Raw genomic sequence first — 23,943 nt, 5'->3', positions numbered from 1 at the left:
GAACATGGTGCTACAGCTACTACCAAGCAGGTTGCTTGGTTTACGGTGTTAGATTTGAAGGACGTCTATTTTCACATCTCAATACACCCTTCACATAGGTGATATTTACATTTCAGATGCAATGACAATTTATACCAGTACCAGGTCTTACCCTTCAGCCGTTCTACGGCCCCTAGGGCCTTTACTAAATGTATGGCCGTAGTAGTTGCCTATCTGAGAAAGAAAGGTTGTTTTCTGTATCCTTACCTAACCACCTCATCTGATGAGACCCTAAAAGAGTACATATAGTAGTTGACACCTGCAACAGGTTGGGCTTGATTGTAAACTTCAAGAAATCATCCCTAACACCATCTAGAAGGGTCCAATTTATTGGGACAGTTTTAGATGGGACTGTAAATAGAGGATTCCTTCCAGTAGACAGAGCTAGACATATTGGCTGCATGGTAAAGCATTTTCAATGGTGCAGGTTCCAATCCACCTTGAATATCCAAACCTTACTGAGGTTGATGGCGGCTACCACCTTTGTTACCCCCTTGGCAAGATTACACATGTGTAATCTTCAATTGTGGTTTCTGTCTGTACATAACTTTGAAACTCAAGACTTGAGTAGGGGTTACTCGATCTCTAGGAGGGTGATCAGTTCCCTGTCATGGTGGACAGAGGACCAGAATTTGCTTAAGGGTGTAGAGTTTGGAGCTAAACAAACTGATGTCTGTAGCTACTGATGACTCCATGTCTGGGTGGGGAGCACACTGTGGGTCTCTGAGTTCGCATGGGAGATGGCTGACTCACAAGAGTCAACTACACATTAACGTGCTGGAATTACATGCCATTCGTTATGCCCTTATAGCCTTTTCAGATAGTATCCGGCAAAAAAGGGTTCAGATCTTGACAGACAATTGCGAAGAATCCATGATGATATGGGAGCAGGTCATTGCGAGAGGCATCTCCCTGCAGGCCATACACGTTCCAGACACCGTGAATGTGACAGCAGACATGCTGAGCAGATTAAGATCAGAAAACCACGAATGGTCCGTAACAGGCACTTATCTGGACCCTGTGTTTGATGACTGGGGCTATTCGGAAGTGGACCTTTTTGCAAAAGAGGGGAATCAGAAGGCGTTAAGTTTTTATTCCAGGGGAGGAATAGGGCACAACTCCCTGGCAGGTGCCTTCCAAATAACCTGGGACATATTTTTTATGCATTTCCCCCCTTTCCCTTGATTGCTTGGGCAGTCAGCAAGATCCAGATAGATAGGCCACGTATTATATTAATAACACCTTTCTGGCCCAGGAAAATCTGGTTCCAATACATGTTGCATCTGTCTCAGGGTTGATGTCATTGTTTTGGGTCGGAGCCAGATCTGCTGACAGACGACAGGGTATGGTGAGCTAGCTGCTTTGTGCTTGGACCCCCCCTCTTTGTAAAATACACAGTGGTAAGGTAGTCTTGAGACCTCACCTTAAGTACAGACCTAAGGTCTCGAATCTATTTCATTTAGTTCAGAACATTGTCCTATCTGTTTTTTCCCCAAACTTAGTTTCAGAATCTGAGCGTGCACTTCACTCCTTAGACGTACGGAGGGCTATGCTTTTCTACTTTATCGTAATGTGGAATTTAGGACAAGTGTTTATTTATCTGATATGCTGGTCTTAAGAAGGAAGACAGAGCTACTGCTCAGTCTATTTCACGTTGGGTCACTTCCACCATTAGGCAACGTTACTGTATGGCTAACCTACTGTGCCCCCTGGAGATACGGGCTCACTCCACGAGGGCCCAGATGTCTTCCACCGCTTTCCTGAAGGATGTTTCACTATCTGACATATGCAGCACAGCAACGTGGTCTTTGCTGGACATGTCCATGAGGCACTACACTCTGGAAGTGATGGAGAGGAGAAAATCAGCAGTGGGACAAGCTGTGCTCCATTCTCTGTTTCAGTGAAGATCACTCCCATCTCCAGGTAAGAAGTTTGTGAGTCTCCCATGTGGGACTGCATAGAAGACTGACAATGAAAACAGAGTTACACTTATCGTAACTGCTGTTCATTGATGTCTTCTGTGCAGGCACACATACCCTCCCTCCTACCCCACTGTGTTCTTTATTTCGTACCTTTGTGGAACCGGCAGCTCAGGAGAACTGGCGGGTTGGGGGTGCCGCCTCCCACTGCCATTTTGGCAGGAAAGCTCGCTCATGCGCACTGGGAGGTGAGCACCCCCTAGCGGACTTACCAAAAAAAAATTACCAATTGGCAGGCCTGTGCATGTGCAGTCCCACGTGTGCTGCACAGAAGATGTCAATGAACAGCAGTTACGGTAAGTGTAACTGTGTTTTCGTTGTTTCATTCTTGAGAGCCAGGTTTGATTCCCCATTCCTCCACTTGAAGCCAGCTGGATGACCATGGGCTAGTCACAGTTCTCTGGAGCTCTCTCAGCCCCACCCACCTCACAGGGTGTTTGTTGTGGGGATAATAATGACATACTTTGTAAACTGCTCTTAGTGGGCATTAAGTTGTCCTGAAGGGTGGTATATAAATCGAATGTTGTTGTTGTTATTAGTATAAGTGCAGCTCTGTTTTACTGAGCAACCTGTTGGTTATACTAGCATGCAGCATACACTGAGTGGTTCTTTGCATTTCAAAATGCAGTTATACAAGACAATATTACAGCAGCACTGCATGCTTGTATGGTAGGATATGTTTCATATAATCCTGAGGTAAAACCACTGGAGACATCTATCCTACACCCAATTTCAAAATAGATAGCCCTGAAATACATGTTGTGAGCTCTTCCATTTTGCTTTCTGCAGGTTGTTGGATACTGTCAACACTTGAAAACCACCAAGCAGGCAGGAAATCCACAGAGATTGATTGTGAAAGCATAGCCTGAGCAAACAGAGTGTTCTGGTGGTTGTCGTCAAATCTTTTTCTCTGCCTTGGAAAAATAGAACGAAGCTTGCTGCTCTGTAGTGCCTCTTTGTGATCAGTGCAGGAATGCCTTTGATGGAAAGTAGCAACCTGCTTTTCAGCAGAAAATACTGTCATTGAAAGCTTCTATTTAGTTTAGCATCCTTAATTTTATTCACTATTATATTTGTAATTGAACTTGCAAATGAATAACATTCAGCAGTGGCCTGTCCTTGTCTTGTATGTAGGGCTTTAGATGCCAAGTTTATTGCATTTTACCACCCTAAGGCCCTTATAGCTGCTGACATAGAATAGTTTGTTTATCATCGTCCTTGGCTCTTTCTGTTCCATCACACAAGCTTAACCATGATTCCTCCTGCTTTGTGACATAGATTCAATAAATCCTAGGTACAATATAGGAGATAATAGTTATGTTTATATTTGGAGATTAAACACAAAAGACTGAACGTGAAGGCACGTAGAACAGCTTTGAGAGTTTTGTAGGATAGATGAACTCAAGAGTGTATGGTGGAGAGAAAGACATTGCTGTTGTTAAGTTTGCAACCGGTGTTCTGCCACAATACTACAGTGGTCTTTCAATCTAGCATCCTATTCATACACTGGCATCTGGTTGGCCACTGCATGAAGCAGATGTTGGATTGGTGGACCAGTGGTCTGACTGCATGGCCACTATATTCTTATGTAGAATAGCTGCAAGTATTTTCCTTTGTTGCAAAGATTTACTGTTGGATAATATGAACTATCTAAAATATACATACAGTACATAGCATTCTTCAGAAATGGTGTGCTGTAACTAAACTGATTTAATAGCAGGGATGCAACAATCTGCTGTCCTGTAATTTAAATACCAGCGGGGTACGTAACTCTTATTAGTTCTTCCTAGAAATTTGCTGAAAGTGTGGAATTAGTGTGTTACATCTGGACACTAATCTGTGGATTATTCACACTCTGAATATTTATTCACAATCTGAAGCAGATTCTACGTGTGTGTGTTTCAAGAGTAGACTGATAAGAAGCAGTGGCAAGCAACATTAGCTTTCTGAGACGGTTTCCATTATTTTTATCAACTAAAGAAAGTACTCTTTTCTCTGCTTCCTCACCATTTGAGCCAGATGGGAAAGATAATTTAGTTAATGTTAAATGTGAGCAGCAAAGCTATCCTGAAGAATGATTTATGCCAAGTTTAATGTACTGAGTGTTCCCATTATAAGGCTAAGCCAGTGACCTTTGGCCCAGAAATAATGTTGTTTTTAATACTACTGCTGTTCACTTGGTACTTCCTGGTTTAGTCATTCAGGGTCACACATAACAAATGTTACAGGGTACCTTTTAATATTTTGTGGTGTCTGAGAATGCTGGAGGAACAAAGACACAGAAGGAAGAAAGGAGGTTTTTTTAAAGCATCATTAAGATATTTATGACCACCTTCACACTAAAAGTTTGACAATCTAGAACATATTTGGGGGAGTTTCAGAATCTATTTCTTTCTTCAGTATCAAATCTTAATGTTCCATGACAGATAGAAGCCTTGTTTTAGGTGCAATCCTTTTTAGATTGCAGTTTCTGTTCCTTGTTTTTTTTAATCAGTTGTTGCAGAGAGCTGGATCCTGTGCAATGGTAGAGGATCCACACTAACAGAGCTCAGTATTTCCCATCTTCTTCCCTTAGTAGCCCATTCTGAATGCCAAAAAGTTGATATGAGGGATTGGAGGGTCTGCATGGGTAAACATTCAACACAGCTGGCTGCAGTGAGATGGAGGGAGCAGGCAAACCAGCCCCTCTCTTCTTATGCCATGCATAATAAGGGTCTCTTGCATTTGCAGAAGTGCCATTGGCGGAGGAGAGAGGAGGTGTGAGGTTGTTTGTTGTTCCTTCCTTACTGCCATCTCTCACATGGCTTTGTGTCCGTACTGGTCCACCAGCTCCCAGCATTGCCTTTTTGATGATTACCAAACATTGCTTGGGAAAGGGGTAGGTGAGAAATTTCTTCTTCAGCTGTGTAGTATCCAACTCAGAGGTATGTCTGTTCTAATGGTAGCTTGACAACTTGCTAAATCAATACAAGGAATGTTTACATTAACTTTCTGTTCATCAGCTTTGATTAATAATATCCACTTGGATTGTAATGTAACTTTGCAAATAAAGCAAGGAGGCGGCATGTTTCCCACCTTGTATTTACCATATATTACTGCATTTATGCACAATGCTTTCACCGTAGTGAACATAGTGAAACACAATTTTTCCCTTGAAGAGAACCCACAGATCCAACCCTTTCATTGTTAAACCAGAAATGGGTCATGAATGTGATGTGGTTTTGGAAATGGTAGATAATGTTAAATAAAGGAAAGATAAAGCTCTTCAGAACAAGATACTATTTTTAAATTTACATAGAATGAGTGTTCTTCACCAGTGGTGCTGCCAGGGCTGGAGTTTGGGGCAGAAGACCAGGGTCCTAGCTCATGAATTCAGCGGCAACAGAAGGTGCACCAAAGCAAGCTGTAGCATTGCATTTGAATTAACACATTGCCATCAAGTCCAGAGTCTAAAAACACCTGGGTATAAGTTCCAACAGATATTATGGAGAGGAGATCGCTGCATGGCTGCCATTTCCAGCAAGCAGCTACCTACTTAGTATATATAATTTGACTCTGAGCCAATGCATGCAGTATTTTTCAGGCTTTTAGTGATTGTACTGTTATATGAGACCCTGGCTTCAGACTTTCTTAGTGCAACAGATAAAGTGAAAAATAAATTAAGGATGTCATTTTAAAAAATTCATTCCTACTGTCTTACAACCAAAGGAATTCAAACACCTTCACAGTGCCAATATATGCCTTGACAGTATGGTTGATGAATTCTAATGGATTGAAAATATTCTACTAAAATCTAATTATACTGTCTGACCTCCTTTTATCTAAATGGCAATTTGTTACATAGATAAATTCTGTATAATCTGTCTTGCCTGAATTTTATGATACCGGTATTGCTTCTTTCCCAGGTCTGTGTGATTCCTTTAAATTCAGAAGTACTAGTGCACAGCCTTGTGTTGCAAACTAGTCTTTCTCCACTAAACCTCTCTGTTGCCCTCCTATTGTTAAGCTGTTTTGGTTAGAAATTTGGTCAGTTTTCAGTAAAAAATACTTGTTTAGTTTTTTATCCATGTGGGTAGTGTCAGCTTGCCACGGGTGCTGCTGAGTGGGGTGCTGGCATGCCCAGCTCTGACTCCCAAGGGGCGTCAGGGATACTGCAGGACCCTGCTCTGTGGAAGGAGGGGCGGTATACCTCACCCAGACTCCCTCTCAGTCCACTCGCTGGCCTGCTCAACCTGCTCCTCCCACTCCAACACAACCCACCACGAACGCTCTCCTGAACCAGCATTTATAGGGTTTCCTTTATCTGCCCCCGCCCTTCCTTCCAAGCTCCTTCCTTCTCCTGATGCTGCCCAGCTGTGTCTGTCCTCAGGTGTTCCTTCCCTTCCACTGACACCTCCTGGCCTTCCTTGCCTTTCTAGCAGGGCAGAGTTAAATGTGAATGTATCCCAGCTGAGGCTCCCCCCAGGTGCGCCTCCTTTCCTTCCCTCTCCCTTCTCCCTTAGTCCTCTCTGCAGGACAGGGCTGGCAGGGCCTTTCCAGGTGATGCACCTTGGCCGTCTCTACCTCTGCTCCTGAGGTGCTGCCCTGGTCAGCGTCTGAGCTGCTTGCCCACTGAGGCTGGGCATGGCTGCGCTCCCCTGGCTTTGCTTGCGAGGTGCTGCCCTGGCCAGCGTCTGAGCTGCTTGCCCATTGGGGCTGGGCATAGCTGCGCTTCCCTGGCCTTGCTCGCGAGGTGCTGCCCCGGCCGGCGTCTGAGCTGCCTGTCCATTGGTGTTGGGCGTGGCTGCGCTTCCCCAGCCTTGCTCTCCCCCTCCCGCACTTGCCGCTGACTGTGCTGCCTTTCCTGGCTCCTCTGGGCACCCTGAATCTACTGCTGGGGTGCCAGGTCTGCTCAACCCCGGACCACTGTCTGTTGAGGCAGCTGGGCAGTTGTCTCCCGAGGGTCTCCCTCTTCTCCAGGTAAGTCCGGGGGCTGGGCTGTAAACCCCGGACAGGTAGTAATACTTTTAATAGATTGCAGTCTGTTTTCAATCTGTAAATGCTCTGGTATTTCCTAACAAATCAGATTAGTAGTTTATTTATTTATTTATTGTATTTCTTTGCCGCCACTCCAAAAAACTTACTTGAGGTGGCTTTCAAATTAAAACATAACAAAAATAAAATAATAAAACTCTTTAACTATAATGATGAACTATTAAAATCCAACATATCAAACCCAACCAGAGAAAAGAACCAGCATAAAACACTGAGCAGCTTAAAATTAGTCCCTTAGAAAAGTTCTCAGGCTAGAAGCAGATTGTAAAAATGATGTAAAAAGAACAAACCTTTAATTCAGATCCTTGAGTAAAAACAAACATTTTGGCCTGGTGCCTAAAAGAGATTTTTTCCTTTTCAGCATCTGTAATTGAGAATTAAACTTGAATGATGAATATCTTGATAGGCTATTCATGAAATCTGATTGATGTTATTTTGTCAGAATTTGCATTATATCTTGTGATTGCTTGTGTTATGTCTCACTTTACTATAAGGGCAACACAATTTCTTTTGAGTTTCTCATTTCCAGAATAAAGCACTGTCATTTTCTGACTGAAAATGTCCTAATCCAGTCCACTCACATCCAAAATTACAATGTTTAAACGTTCCATTTATTTTACAATTTTGAATTTACCTTGATTCATACTTCGCACATTCCATGTTCCTATTATGTATATCATACAGCTTTGGACTGTCCTTTTGCCATCCATTCACATCAACTGAATGTCCTTTTGGTTTTAATCTGATTGCATCATTAAGAAAAGCAGTATTTGTACTTTTCCTCTGCTCTTCCCCAATAGCTAATTGAGTACCTTCTGATGTTGGGATCTTTTCTTCCAGCACTATATCTTCTTCCCTTTTAGATTGTCTCATCATAGGTTTTTCAAGGCATGAGATGATCAGAAGTGGTTTACCATTGTATTCTTCGGCGCAGTACTAACCAAAGTCAGCTGAAGTATCTATGAAAGCTTCTCCACCAGTATCACTTTCCACTACTGCTGCAACCCAATAGCTATCTTCAAGGATTCTTCTACCCCCCACCACCATTAGAATTGTCATTTCTCTTCCGCTGCTCTGACCATTGATTCCTGAAGGAGGTGGATGCATCTTAGTCTGGTGATTCAGTTTTGCCCATTCCACTTTGAGTGACTCTGACAGTGTTGTTCTTATCTTTACTGACAAGCTCAGACCCCCTCAACACATTAAGGTATGTGTCCAAGAGAGAGGAATTCTCTATACACATTAAATAATTACACAAGAAATAAATACTAAAAACACAATAAATCAAACAAGCTAGAATAATACGGTCCCAAGCACTGTATTATTCCAATATGTTCATTGTGTTAATTATAAGTTTGCTGACCTCATTAAACCAACTACACCCCTAACTAAATAAATTACTGTTCATTATAAAATTAAGATTAGGTGTAATTTGTTAAATTTACCACCAAGAGAGACCAAACTTCATTAAGTTTTCTTACCTTTCTATGTTTAAAGTTTCACCAAATAATTCCATAAGTAACCATTATTGTTTTGTAGGGGAGATTTTCTGTCTTGCAAAAAGCAATCTACCTGTTGTTAGTGCATTTAATAATAATTCCTGATTAGAGATGGGCACAGAACAAAAAAACCCCGAACCACATGATTTATGGTTTGTAGCATTCCACGGAACATCAAACCACGAACTTCTGACCTTTTCCCAGTTCGTGGTTCGTTGTTCCGTGGCAGTTCAATTGCCCTGCACCGGCTGTGAAAGCCAGTGCGGGGCATTTGAAACAGACAGCCCCTTTCTTCTGCTGCCTGTCAGCAGAAGAAAGAAGCTGTCATTTCACAGACACCGGCGTGGGGTCTGGAACCGGCGCGGGGTCTGTGAAATAACAGCTGCTTTCTCCTGCTGCCGGGGCTGTCAGTTTTACAGACACCGCACTGTTCCAGCATGTGGTCTGTGAAACTGACAAACTGACAGCCCGGGCAGCAGGAAAAAGAGGCTGTCAGTTTCACAGACCCTGTGCCGGTTCCAGCACGGGGTCTGTGAAACTGACAAACTGACAGCCTGGGCAGCAGGAGAAAGAGGCTGTCATTTTCACAGACCCTGTGCCGGTTCCAGCACGGGGGTCTGTGAAACTGACAGCCCATTTCTCCTGCTGCCTGGGCTGTCCGTTTTGCAAATCCGCGCTGTGGGTCTGTAAAACAGACAGCCCGGGCAGCAGGAGAAATGGGCTGTCAGTTTCACAGTTCCCATGCTGGGTCTTTGAAATGACAGCTTCTTTCTTCTGCTGCCAGAGCAGCGGGAGAAAGAAGCTGTCATTTCATAGACCCAGCGCCGGTTCCAGCACGGGGTCTGTGAAACAGACAGCCCGTTTCTCCTGCTGCCCGGGCTGTCCATTTCACAGACCCCGTGCTGTGGGTCTGTGAAACGGACAGCCCGGGCAGCAGGAGAAACGGGCTGTTAGTTTCACAGACCCCGCGCCAGTTTCAGCCCATCGGCTGAACCCCGCTTGGGGTCTGTGAAACTGACAGCCCCTTTCTCCTGCTCAGGGGCTGTCAGTTTCACAGACCCCGCACGGGGTTCAGCCGATGGGCTGAAACTGGCACGGGGTCTTTGAAAATCTGAACCCGTCCACGGAATGGCTGGAAAAATTCATTTGTTCCATAAACACGCATTCCTGTGGACCACTTGTTTCAGTGCAAATGAACTAGCCATTCTCTACAGCATTTTGTTCCGTGGTTCGTTCTGTGCCCATCTCTATTACTGATAGTTCTTGGGAACTTTAATTTTTATATCATTAAAAAAGAAAAATTCTGTCTTAAAATATGTTGTTGTACACGATCATATCAAACACCATTTGCCAAAAAGTATTTTACATTTCTTTTTTTTTCTTTTTCTTTTTATTAACTACATTAACTAACAATACAAAGGAAAGAAAGGGGAACAAGGGAAGGAAAGAAAAAAAACCCAACAACAACATATAACAACTACACTACACAGAATGCTTTCCCTTCATACTGCCATTATTAAAAAAAATTAAAGCTTTGTATAGTATTGATGGAGTGGTTGACCTTACAAAATGCAAATTACAATTCAAATTCAAATTAAGTTTTCCTCCCCCTCCTGGGTCCCGGACGCAGTTCTCTCTGAGCAACTGCAGCCGCAGTGCTCGTTTCCCCCCCCCCTCAGACTTCTCCTTTTCTTCTTGCTTGGTGCGCTGAAATTCCGGATTTTTGTCCTCAAAATCCCTTAGTTGATCTTCTGATAATATCTTGTAAGCTTGATCTTTGTAACTGAACCAGATTCCTTCCGGAAATAGCCATTTGTACTTTTTTCCACGTTCCCTCAGAAGAGCTGCGAGTTTTTTATACTTAAAACGTCTTTTCCGAACTAAAAATGGGACGTCTTTCAGTATCTTAACCTTGTTACCCAAAAAGTCCAGATCCGCGTTATATGAATTGTATAGGATAGTGTCTCGGATCCTTTTAGATGAAAAATCGATGATGATCTCGTGAGGCAGCTGACGCTTCGTTGCATATTTTGAAGAAGCCCAGCGGACTTCCAAAATGGCGCTTTTAACCTCTTCTTTAGTTGCCTTCGCGGGTGTCGCCAATAGTTCCGAGACCAGACCCCATAAATCCTCATTTTCCTCCTCTTTCACGTTCTGGAGGCGCAAAATTGTCTGTGTTCGTTCCACTTGTAGCCCGATCAGCTGGTTCTCCACCAGCTTTAACTCTTTATTCGTAGCCTTCACGAGTGATGCACTTTCCCGAGCAGACTTCTCTGCCCCCCCGCTGCTTCCTTAATGGTTTTCACTTCGCTCTCAATTAAGCCCACCCTTTGATCTGTTTCGTTCAGCTTGTCAACAAAGGGTTTTATGGCTTCGATAACCGCCCTCCGCACCAATTCCTCGAGCGACTCTCCCTTCCCCTGCAGGGCAGCTGAGATTGACTTGCCCAGAGCGGGACTTTGTTTTTTCGTTGCCATTTTGGGGGGGGGACCGCCAGCCAGATTCTGAAACTCAGCGAAGGGAAAGAACGAGCCTTCTTAGCTTCAGATCCCACCACTCCTTTGCGTGCGCTTGTAATAACAGAAGGGATTCGCTTACTTACAGGCTTCCGCCTAGTTCTGCTCTTTGCCGTTTTCCATGGCCCGGCAGCACTCGAAGCGCCGCGCACGTCTGCCGGCCTCCATAGGGACAAACGGGCAATTTACCCCCCGCATTGATTTTCGGGGGGCTCTTCCCGCAGCGTCCCGGACCCTGCCTCCCTCACTGGGAGTCTTGGGGGCTAATCTTCGCAGATCAGCCACCCGGTCAGGGTGCTCGGGCGCTTCCTCCCGGACCTGCGGAGAGGAGCGTCCGACATGGCCGAGAAAACGAAACCGAATCAAAAAGTATTTTACATTTCCAGTATATATAGTAGAAGTCAACTTTGCAATCATGGCAATATCACCAACCACCAGAATTACTTTTATGTAACTATCTGCCAAAGATATTCTCTTAAAGCAATTTGTTCTGTTTCTTAAACTAAAAGAAGCAAAGATCCTTTTGAATATAAAAATCTCCACACTTTCAGCTTGTTTGTTATGTGGTAAATCCTTTTGCCACTTTTTAATATTATATATAGGTTTTTCACATTCTAATTCTAATACAATACAATACATTAAAAAAATCTTAACTAACTGTAACCCTGAACGATCCTGAGGACCAGCATTAATAAAGTCAATCTTTTCTATGTAATGGTCTCATGTAAATATTTTTGATATTGTATGTTTTATTTTGCTGGTACATGACTGCAGTAAACAATTGACAAATTCAGTCACATTTCATTATCCTGTTTCTGTGCCCAAAGCCTTTTACTTGAAGATATTGAAATATAAATAGTCATTTTTTGTCCATTTTGTTAATTTTTGTTAAGAGAATCATGCCATTAAGCATTAAATCTGTGTGGCAAGTTAATCTATATTTCTCCTATAGATTAGAATTGCCTGAATAATACTTCATCTTATGATCTGTCTAGGTTTGTGTATCAAGAAATTTTTGTTATAACTCAGATCTGGACTCCAGGGTGTGGGGGATTTTTACTGTGATTGCTTATTTCTAGGTAGGACATTATCAGTACAGATTCAAATGTGTCTGTTTTTTCGGGTTCTGGAGTTCCAGGACCATTATTTTCAATGGAGAATGTATACAAGGATCTGGAGCAGCTGTATATAAAGATAATGGCACCAAATTTTCACAGAACAGTCGTCTCTCTAATCTAAAGCTCCCTGTAAGTTTCAAGCAGATTGAATAAAGGGAGTTGATTTTACAGACCCCCAAAGTAAGTCTCTCTCTGCACAGCCATACAAAGTTTTCTCTTCTAATTTCTAAAATGGCTGTCAAGCTGCAGCCAGCAGTTGGCCACCAGTATTTTAAAAAACAAAGCTGTCTGCACTTATTTCTTTTCCTACTTTTACATTGACCGACAATAATTTTTTTAATCTTTCTATTGAAAACTCTGTATTCACCATCTTTCCTTGTTGTAATTTGTTTCTTGTTTCCTTTCACAAAGCGAGGAAGGCTTCTGTTATAAGACCCCTCCCCAGCCATTGTTGCACCTTCATTCTTCCCTTCCAGGGGGAGGGGGCTGTTGTGGTTTTTCAACCAAATGTCACCGAAACTGAAGTGGAATATATTCTACCTGTCCTTCAAAGAACCCCAAGTTTCAAGCAAATTGGGCAAAGTGTTCAAATTCTGCGGGCCCATACACAAGCCATCCCTCCACCATTATAATTTACATAATTTACATTACATTACATTACATCATATAGGGTACTTGCGGGGGGGAGGGAATAATTGTTTTTCAACCAAATGCTACCAAAATTGCAGCAGGCTGTCTTCTGCCTGTCCTTCAAAGAATGCCCTTTTTCAAGAAAATTAGGCAAAGTGTTTGAATTCCACAGGTCCCTGAATAACCTTCCCCTCAGCCATTGCAATTTTATGTCCATTCTGAATGGGAGATTGCGGGGGTGGGGGGAGCTGGAGTCGTCATTGTTTTTCAACCAAATGTCACCAAAATTGCAGGGAAGCTTCTGCCTGTCCAGGAAGGAACCTTCATGTTTCAAGCAAACTGGACAAAGGGTTTCAATTCTACAGGCCCCTGAACAAGCTCAAGCTTTCTACTTTTCAGAGGGGAAAAAACTTTCTCCACCCCACAAAGGACAGAAAAAGGAGAATGGCAGCTTTCTTCAACTTGGGATTGGCTAGGAGTGCTCTGTGCTCTTCTCTTGCAAGGGTCTGATTAGAAGAGAGGAACACTGTTGTCCAAGAAATCAATAGAATAATAATAATAAAAAAGCAAAACTATTTATTCATGCTGCATGACTGATAAGCATCAGAGCTCAAAACACACTCACCAAAACCGGGATATTTTCAGATAAGATATCTCAATATTCCCAAGTGTGTTAGTGTTTCAGAAAATTAAGGAATAATTAGAAACAGTGATTTCTGTGTATATTTTTGGCTTGGAAATTCCATGAAACACATCCCTACCGGTCTCTCATACTGTTGAGGCCAAGAATGAAACAAGTGGTATGATTTTCTGCCATGCTTAATTCTTCAACATGGTGTTAATAAATTTATTATGATTGTAATTTTTTTTTACTTTGGGTTTTGTTAATCCACAGTAAAGTATATAAGATTATTCAAATAACAGAAGAGTCACCACCATCTTGTACCCAGTTGGTTAACTTGGTTACATGATAGTTCAGTCTTAAACTGAGGATTCCACATTCCCCTTTTCCCCATTTACTCTGGGCCATTTATAGATAGATCTTCAGCTTTTTACTTGCCCATATAAAGCCAGTACCATGTTTTTGCTTTTCTTGTCTGTCAACAAAATAGGCACATTACAAAGCAGAAGTTTTAATTTTAAAAGATTGTCTTAACTGACCAAGAAATCATATATGTGGATACTTTCTGTGTTTTACCAGCAATTTTCAACATGTCTTCAAATTCTTCTCCGTGGTCTTGAAGATTAAAACTTTTAAAAACTGAAAACTGAAAATAATGACAGTTCATTTCTCAAGAGTCACTGAAAATTACGTCTTAAGGCTTCATGCTGGAAAAAATCTCTTGGCCTCATAACTGACATGATAGAATGGTTTGACAGTGCCAAGACTTTTATTATGTACTTTTTATGCAGCTGAGAAAAATGTACGCTGTTTAGTTAGTTTGGATGAAGTCTGATACTGCTGCAGTGATCCTTTTCAGATATCAGTTCCTTCCAAGAAAACATTGAGGGGGAAGTAAAGAAAGACTTGTTCCCTTTTGGCATTTTCAGAGGTCAAATATGAAAGTTCTTTGCTTTGTCTTAGAGCCAAAGCTGGAGAGAGGTACAAACCAGAGTGTTTTTCTGAATACCAATGAGAGATTATGATAAATCAGGCTAAAATCTTTGGGGTGTTCATGGAAAGATAACAGCATGGTTATGTATGTATTTCGAATATTTCTGTGCTTCCTCTCCAGTGAACTTGTCTAAGGCGGCTTATAATATAAAACATGATAAAAACATAAAACAGTGCCAGTCGATAAAACAACACAAAACATAGAACAGCTTAAAAATGTGTTTTGTTTGACTAGGTCCAAGATAGTAAGGTTGGCCACGTTGCTACATCCATATGTTTTTACTATAGGGTGTTTAAAAATGCAGATTATATCCTGTTTTGGCATTTTTTGAGTGACACTTTTACAGATGCAGATGCATTTAAGTCTGTAGTGCACACAAAAATGAAATTAAGAGTGTGTGAGTGGTTTGGTATACAAATGTGTACAGCTTGAAAAGATCCATTTGAACCTCTTTCAGTTAATACATAATACCAAATTAAAAAATGGATTTCACTATTGTGTAATGTAGTCAATTCTGAACAGTTAAGAGACCATAGTCTTGCAGTTCTTTCAGTGCAGTCTGTACAACATATTATAACAATATCCTGAAAATCTCTCCACTTTAGATGGAGATGCCCCTTTGTGTGCACATCTTTAGTCCAGTCTAGATCAGGGCAGGTTTTGACACATATTGTTATGATTATTATCCTAATTGAATATATTTTATGCAAGTTGTTCCTGCTGTTACAGTTTGCATTTTTGGGGTGTTGTTCTGGTGAAATCCCTAATCCACAATTTTCAGTACACTGATATAAATACTGTCTTGATCATCTCTTTCATAAGCAGTAATATGGGCTGCGTGTTAGTGTGAATTGCTTGCATAACATCCCGTTCTTTCTTGCTTTTTCTGCTGTCTTTGGAAAGATAACGGTACTCTTGTATACCAGATACAGCTGATGTTCACTACCTACCGTAATGTGTTGAGGAAAGCTGCATTGGCAGGCATCAGTATTATTAGTGAGCTTACTGGAATCTATTAAGGGAAGTCCTGCCAAAGGATTCTTTCAAATGTGTACAGTGCTGGGCAACAGCTGATCAGTGTTTTAACATAGGACCTGTCTTGGCAATGCTACAGAGGAGGGGAAAGAAAGAAAAGAGACAGATAGAGGGAGTGACAGAAAGAGAGGAAACACTCATTGTGAATCAGAATTGCTCATTAGATTTTCTGCCTCCTTTATGTGTTTGTAAACGAATGTTCTTTCTTTTTTTTTTCTTTCTTTTTAAAAATTTTTATTTTATCAAAACAAAGAGGGGTACAGAAGAAAAAAAAAGAAGGGGAGGGAATGGTACGGTCAGAAAAAACCATGAAACTGCGCTACAAGGGTTATTGAAATACAGAGTACAAAAAACATAATTTTTCTCAAAATTTGTCCTAATTCAGATAAAGATTACAGCCATTATTAAATCTGATTGATAAATATTTTCCATCTGTGCTGCACAAATTGAATACATACCTCTTCCTGCTTACTGTTTAATAATAGAAATTAAAGATCAAAAGGAAAGGGCTCCTTATTTCATTATAACTATGATATCTCAGCTTATTTCTTAATATAGCTATAAAGATCATTTCTACTTATCTTAACTTTATACCACTATTTCCATATCATACAGTTTATTTCACCAGTTATTTATTCAAACATTTTCAACAATGCATGGTTATGACCTCTTATAAACTATGTGCAATATATCGATATGCGATCCTATTCAGATTTACAAGACTAAAACATCTTACATGTTTTATCCAATGAATGTTCTTACTTGACTTGTTTCCCTTCTCTTTTTGTGTGAGCCCACTATGGTTGATTAAATTAGATTGGGGAATCATCCAAATATACGCAGACAGTTATAGGCAGTGTGAAAGAGCAAACATCAGCAGATTTCATGTATCTTGTATGGTGTGCGGTTTGTTCTCCTGGTGCTGAAGCGTTTTGTTACATTCTCCATCAAATTGTATAGTGGTCATTTCTTTTTGCAGACTAATAGAGGAAAGGTTGCATTTATTGAAATAATAGTATATCTTTTAAAACAGAGTATTCTTAACAATCTTTGAAAATTGGCTGCATTCTCAGCTGCTTAGGTTCGCCAAACACCAAGATACAGGTTTACATCACTTAAAGACCTGGTCCATGTGCTAAACATATGCAGGAAGGAGTTCCCTCAGTAGGGGTGTGCAATTAAGATCCGAGATGTGGGAGAAAAGGGCAGATTTTTGCTGATCTGGCTAAATCCGACTTTCCTAAATCAAATCAGAGAATCCAGAATCTGATCCAGGAACTTGGATCCAGACCCCTGGATTCCCCCCATTCCTGTGTTTCAGTTTGGTTCTGTTGGGCTTCCTCTTGCATTTGGAGGTGAACCTTTGGCCACTGTCTGCCTTGCCCCTGTGTATTTCTGCCTGAGAGCCTACTTGGAAATATTTCCCCCATAGAAAACAATAGAGAGTGGCTGGGGCACCTTCTTTAGGGGCCCATAGAATTGTACTCTGGGGTCCAATCTTCCTGAAACTTGGTTGGTCTTAGAAGACAGTCAGGAGTAGGCTCCCTGCAAATTTGGTGTAGTTTTCTTGAAAAATGCCACCTCTGGCCCCCCAGATAGCCCCCAGCTACTTTTCCCTATAGGGAATAATGTCCAAATAAATCTGGGATTCTCTGATATGTCTTAACAGATGAGAGAATCTTTCCCAAATTTATTTATTTTTTGAGATTCCTGAACCCCCCCCCCCCAAAATCTGGATTTCCTGGGGTTTTTTTTTAAATGCACACTTCTGTCCCTCAGCACACTTTGTACCTTGGTGGATGACTTTTAAGTAGCATGGGTCGTATTTAGAAACAGAGGGGACCAACTTGTGTAATTAACTCATGGTTATCTTCCCAACAGCTCTGAAAAGCCCAGCTGCATTTCATGAACAGAGGAGGAGTTTAGAACGGGCCAGGGTAAGCCATTAACTTTTAATATTTATTATATCGGGTGTCTGTAGTGTCCTTCAAATCTGGGTCTAAAATCCTTCTAAGCTACTGATTTTCTCTTGGGCATCTTGATGAGATATGACATGATAGTTTCTGTGTCTTCCCTTTCCTTTGTGAATGATACCATCGACATACACTGTCCAACACCAACATCATATTCTGTCTGATGGTGCCTGAATGTTAATGTGTTAATAAGGGTTTTATTGCATTTTAACAAGTATATTTGTTGGAAGCCGCCCTGAGCCCGCTTGCGGGAAGGGCAGGGTATAAGTTGAATAAAATAAAGAAATAAACAGTTCCGGAGAAATGGCCATTTTTCAGGTTATCTGAAGGAGAATATGAGACATTGAAGCCCAAGTAATCATTGCTGGCTGCTCTGGAGTCTGTTCCCCACCTTTCCGTGGTCTTTCTTTTTTACATGATTCTGTGGCCCAGTACTTGTCCAATCTGGTAATCCCCTCAGTGTAGAACCTTCATACTAGCCAGGTTCAATCTCTTTCCCTTGGCTGTCCTAACAGGCATATATAAGGGTATCTCCTATAAGGAAAGAGTCTGTACTTGCTTTTATAAGGAACCTGATTCCGTGCAACATAATGCTTCTTCATTGTCCTCATTATTCCTCTCTGTGTCACCACCTAATCTACCCTTTTTTGTCTTTTGCAAAGCCCACGATTAATAACTAAATTAACTTTTTTGTTATCCTATAAGTCCCCCGAAATCACTGCATCAGTCGCTGAGTTTCTGTCACATGTACGCAAGTTAAGGGCAGGAGTTCACATTACTTAGATCTTATTGTGTATCTTTTTTTAATTTTGTTTTTACTTCACCATGGTTTTTGACTGGTTGAAATTTTATATTACCTCCTGGGCACTTATATTTCAGGTTCCTTCATCTTTTGTTTTACTGTATTTTATGCCAATAAAGGTTATGGAATGGAATGGATGGACAGCTGAATTAAAGTCTGAAACCCAAAGCCCTTAACCTGAGATAGTGTCCCTTTTTACCTGTCTGCCAGTTTACTTGATTCTTTCAATGCCTACTGCATTGGCTTGATAAAAAAGAAACTAAATGAAAAATTTGGGGGGTTTCTAAGGAGAAGAAGCTAAAAACAGGTGCCCTGCCTTGGGGATTTCTGGGCCTCCTGGAGTCCTGGGTGATGATCTAAAAGTACACTTTCATCCCATGCTTCCTCCACAGAGCTCAGGGCAGTCTCTTTTTCCCATTTTCTTCTCACAACAATCATCAGGTGGGTGACTGGCCCAGGCTCACGCAACAAGCTACATGGCAATTGAGTTTGAACCTGGGTTCCCAAGACGCAAGTCAGATTATCTAACCATTGCATTACTGTGTGAATGTGTCGGCTACTGGACTATTTATTTTAATTTATTTTAATTTAAAGCCATCAGAACTGGAGCCTGGTGAAACAATTCAAACTTTGCTGCCATGTGAAATATATGGAGACTGGTCTTTCAAGACATGGGGCTGGTTTTGCCTGTTTATCAATAAATTCTTTCTTTCCTTCCCCTTCCTTTTTTTGAAAACATCTTGGAAACAGACGAGTTTTTTTCTGGGAAAAGTGTTGGCGGAACTCTCAAGAAGGAAATGAGGAAGAAACACACGGAATTCTTTGAAATCATATTATTTTCAAGCACTATTGCTAAGTATTTTCAAGAGGTGCCGGAACTCCGTTCCCCCGCATTCCCCCTGAAAAAAGCCCTGAAAACAGATATTTAACATATTACAGTGTAAGCATCTCAAACAACACTTGCCTCTTAAGTTTGGTAACCCATTTTCCTCACTTTTCCCAGTTAAGTACTGTAGAATCAGCCTGCTTAACCAGTGGATGATTCATTGCCTGCTACATTCTCCAGTGGCAGGCCTAATAAGAGCCTGAGAGAACAGCTATTGCCATGTCTCACAATCCAAGATGCATTTTTTAGAATTAAATTTTTGTGCCATTTGTTTGCTCTCCTTGGCATCAGCATGTGTTGGTTGTTTACCCTGTAGACAGAGGACTATCTGAAACGGAAGATCCGGTCCCGGCCAGAGAGATCAGAGTTGGTGAGAATGCACATCCTGGAAGGTATGGTCCCTAGGGGGCAACTAGTATAGTAAACTTTCCCTCTTTACTGTTAACAATGTGGCATTAATGGAGAGGTGGGAATAGGGCCTGGAAGTTGGACTGTGAAATTGAGAACCAATTCTTGCACTTCCTTGCAGATAAGATTGTCCTGCTTGCTCACAAAAGATGTTTGCCTGTCCATGTGTGCTTATGATGTATGCTTAAGTGATTATAGGTCTGATAGGCTACTCATTCAAACAAACTTGTTACTCATCGTGGACTGATGTCTTAATTGCTTGTGATGTTCATATAATTTATTTACATTTGACTCTTCCGCAGTCCTGGCATGGTACTGCAGGAGTAGACATAGCACAACACATGGCTTTCTATGTTTTTCTGGCACGTAGCTTGTACTATTGCATTGCTGACAATGTTTATAACCTTCCTTTAGAAGTATCTGTCCTGTGGTCTTCCTGAGATAGCTTTGAGGAAAAGGACTAAAGCAAAATGAAGTGTAGTTGGTTAGAACTACTACTTCTGAACTAAAGGCTTGACTAAAAGTGTTTAAGGAACCGGTGCGTGTGCGTGCGTGCGTGTGTGTGTCAGTGTGTCACTCATGTTGCAGGGGGCTGCAGAAGTGAGCTTCTCCAGCTTATTATACAGCCTGAGGTCTGTCTCTGAAGAGGGTAGGTTGTGATTGCATCCATGTGTCCCAGACTGATTGTGTTGTTTTGTCTTTTCTCGAGCAGAGACATCTGCTGAACCTTCCCTGCAGGCCAAGCAGCTGAAGTTGAAGAGGGCCCGGCTGGCTGACGATCTCAATGAGAAGATTGCCCAGCGGCCAGGCCCTATGGAGTTGGTAGAGAAGAACATTCTGCCTGTGGAATCGAGCCTGAAGGAAGCTATCATCGGTAAGACTGGTGGCAAGAAGAAGTCTGTGTGCACGTGTTGAAGACAGTGGCAGGTTCTGGACAGTTCTCAAAATGTGAAAATGCTATTCTGACTGTAGCCTTCGTTAGAAGCAGAATAGTTTCAGGATAGCTTCAGTTAGAAGCACAGTACACTCTTATACAAGTAGGATTATAGCAAAGCTATTGGAGTAGTCAGGTTCTGGATGATCCTCTTGACTTAAGAGCTGTAATAAGGTTTTGTTGTCTTCTTCAGCTTGTGCATTTAGATTTTTAACCTGAAAATCCATCTACTTGTTAGCATCTGTTAATCTGAGAGATTCTGGGCCAGTCAGGGAAAGAAGCAAGCCAACACAAGGGAGCAGGTAGAAACAAGATGAGAGCAAAAGACTGGATCCTTGAAAGACAAATTTGGACAGATGTGGGGAGTGAGTGCTCTCCTCATGCAAGAAGGGAAGGCTAAGGAATTGCATGAAGTGAGTAGCTAATTTCCTCTTTATAGACTGGTTTGAGCAGGTTGCTGTATTCTCTTTTACAAATTAATAGGCAGAAATAGTTGTGTGTGTGTGTTGCTTCAAGACCATACATCCTATTTGGAAGACAGTAGGAAAGTGCTGGAAAGTGCTACAAATAAACCTCATGTGAGGGCACTCCACAGGTCTAGTTTTCTATAATATTCCTGATGCTGTCTTTTCTGACCATGGGAAGTTTTTCTGCTGATGGTCCACCCATAAAAGGATCTTGTCTGTGCCCCTACTGTATTTCACAGGAAGGAACATCTGAGAAAACAAAGGAATATTTTTGTTCAGACTGGAGATTCTGTGCAGATTCTAGAAGTACTAATAGCAGTCTGGGCTTTGCAGCTTGTGTAGGCACTATCACATACCTCTCAGTTGTGATGTCGAGAGGAGAGAATGTTTGAGGCAGCTTGGTGGAAGAATGTGAGTAGTTGTTGTGAAGGAGCTTCACTTTACTCATGGAAGGCTGTAAACTTCTTTGGATACTAAGGAAATAATTCTCACAGTTGACACGGAGAGCAGTAATTCATTGTGACACCTTCCTCAAAAACTGGTACAAGATGCCCAGTGCTGTTATTCTTGTTTGCTTGTTTGTTCTTTGTGATCTGGGTATCTCTCAGAGTCAAGCCTAGATATAACAAAAAGTTATTCCATTAGCTATACAGATACAGAGGAAGAATATTTTTGTTACCTGCTTAACAGTCCCTTGTTGGTGGATGACATCTGTTGTGAACTTTTTCCTAACATTTGTTTCCTTTTCATTCCTACATTTCTTTAGCATAGTCCGGACACCTCTCATACTAGTTACAATTGACTCTTTTCATCTGTTGCATGATGAATGAACTTGGCTTTTATTGTTTTCAGTGGGGCAAGTAAACTACCCAAAGGTAGCAGATAATTCCTCCTTCGATGAGGACAGCAGTGATGCCCTGTCCCCAGAACAGCCGGCCAGCCATGAATCCCAGGGGTCTGTGCCATCCCCAATGGAAGCTCGGGTTGGTGAATTGCTTCCCACCCCCACAGTGGTATCCCCTGCTCAGGTGAGAATGTGCAGTGTTGGCTCCTGGTGCACTCCACAGCCTCAGTGTTCTCAAGCAACACAAGTGCCCAGAACCCTGGAGAGAAAATGCTGAGCAAATTTTCAGTGGTGATAAGCATACTTAAAAAGAAAGAAACAAACTTCTGATACCTGAATCTTAAAATGGTACTAATGGCTTACTTTGTGGAAGATAACAAGCGAGTATGCATGCCTGGTGATAAACCAGAGGGGGAAAGGACTGGGCTTCTGGCTTTGGTCTTTGATTCTGGGAATTGTGTTTGCTCATAGAACTTCATTTCTGGTGTAAATCTGTTTTTTAAAAAAGGCATTTATCACTTTATTCCCTATGAATAAACTGTTTTGTTTGTGAGGAGAACAAATCAAGAAATTCTCAGGCTTCAGATTGAAAATTGACTGGTTTACAATTAATCAGACATGTTGCTCCATCCAAATTGGGCAGTTTAACAAATAATGTTTTTTCCTCTTGCCTACCAACCTTTATAAACTGTGGTTTAGTTGTGGTTTGTAGGCAAGAAACAAATCAGAATTTGTTAAAGCAGCCAATTTGGACATTGTAGCAAACTGTAGTTAATTCTGACATCTTTGGCCTGAGGGCAGCATCAAAGGGAAGAGGGAGGAGGATGCAAACTTAGTTAAGTTGCTCTGTGCTGTATCTCAATAAAATAATTTCTGCCTTGTGGCACCATGTTAATATGGATGTGTGTACTTTGGTTTACGTTTGCAGGTTGTGTCTCAGTTAAAAGCCAGTGCAGATCCTTGTGAGACACCTTTCCTGCCTGAGCAGCCACCGACTCCCCTGCCACCGCTGCCACCTCCGGTGCCTCCTAATCTCACCAATGGAGTTGCGTCTCCTGCTGCCAAACCACTTCCAACTCTTATTAAGGTAGCCTTCACACAGAGGTTAACACGAGGGTTAGACAATCAAATCATCCCCATTATGAATACATTAAGACTGAGTGAGAGACACTGAGTAGAGTGGACTTGGTTACCAGCATATTTGATAATTCCCTTTACTGTCTCCTAAACATCATGATGTGTATATCCATTTATGAAATAATGAGCTAAAAGAGGAATTAAGCCTATGAACTTGTCTGTTCACCAATCCTAATAAAATGCAGTTCTTTTGGTGGAATTAGGATTTTAGGGTAAGAAAGAAATGCTTCCTCATAACTATGTGTTATTATCCATGGAGACAATATGTATCCGTGCCGTCTCGGACACAGCAGCCCTTTGGATCTCTTGTGAATCTAGTAATCTAGAATCATAAATTTCCACATTCTATATATACGACAAAAATGGCTTTTAGAGAATTGCTAAGAGTTTTATATTCTGCAAAATTATGTGAAAATATGGTGTTTCAGGATAAACAGCCAACACGTACAATATTTTGTATGGTTATGAAATAAGCATTTTTTAAAGTGAAGGATCTGATATATTTTAGTGAAAAACTAATTGAGAATCTCTCTGTGTATTCCTATAAATATCTTAAGCGGACTTGGTGTGTCAAACTGTTCTGCCAGAGGCTCCTTTGCCTAAGGCAAGGGGTCTTTGAGGGATTTGGAAGGTCAAGGAAGCTCCTGGAGGCAAAATATCTTTTGCAATTCAAAGCACTTTAATTACCCTTTCAGCTCAAAGCAACTTAAACGAGGCAAAACAATTCACAATTAATTAACCAGAGAAACAGGACAATCTGTAATAACCAGGTAACACTTGCTTATGTCCTTTTCTGAATTGTTGGGAGTTTCTTACAGCAACCACCTTGCTACTCGTCTGGTTCCCTGGCAGCTTCCGGTCCTCAGTGAAGCCCACCCTGCTACCTCTTTCTTTTTTATACTTCTGTCAGCATTGTTAGGTGCTGTCTTCCAGGAGCTGTCTTCCAGTAATGCTGGCTGAAAGCTAATGCAGCTCTCAACCCCGTACTAGGAAGGCTGAATCACTAGGAGGAAGTAATCTTGTAGT

At 41.5% G+C, this 23,943-nt stretch overlaps 1 protein-coding gene across 2 annotated transcripts in view; it reads left to right on the top strand.

Annotated features, from left to right (window-relative positions):
• The window catches only part of MRTFA (myocardin related transcription factor A), a 112,840-nt gene that overhangs the window by 68,223 nt on the left and 20,674 nt on the right, over nt 1-23,943 (top strand). For both annotated transcript variants that reach the window (XM_054988798.1, XM_054988797.1), the window contains exons 3-7: nt 17,348-17,403; nt 19,444-19,519; nt 20,248-20,409; nt 21,789-21,964; nt 22,709-22,867. In XM_054988798.1, the coding sequence (XP_054844773.1) occupies nt 17,348-17,403; nt 19,444-19,519; nt 20,248-20,409; nt 21,789-21,964; nt 22,709-22,867 (629 nt within the window). The remainder of the gene's footprint in view (nt 1-17,347; nt 17,404-19,443; nt 19,520-20,247; nt 20,410-21,788; nt 21,965-22,708; nt 22,868-23,943) is intronic.

This window comes from Eublepharis macularius, chromosome 9 (assembly GCF_028583425.1).
Source record: "Eublepharis macularius isolate TG4126 chromosome 9, MPM_Emac_v1.0, whole genome shotgun sequence".
Lineage (NCBI taxonomy): Eukaryota > Metazoa > Chordata > Lepidosauria > Squamata > Eublepharidae > Eublepharis > Eublepharis macularius.
Note: the sequence above shows the minus strand (reverse complement) of the source record. Positions and strands in the feature narration are given on the sequence as shown.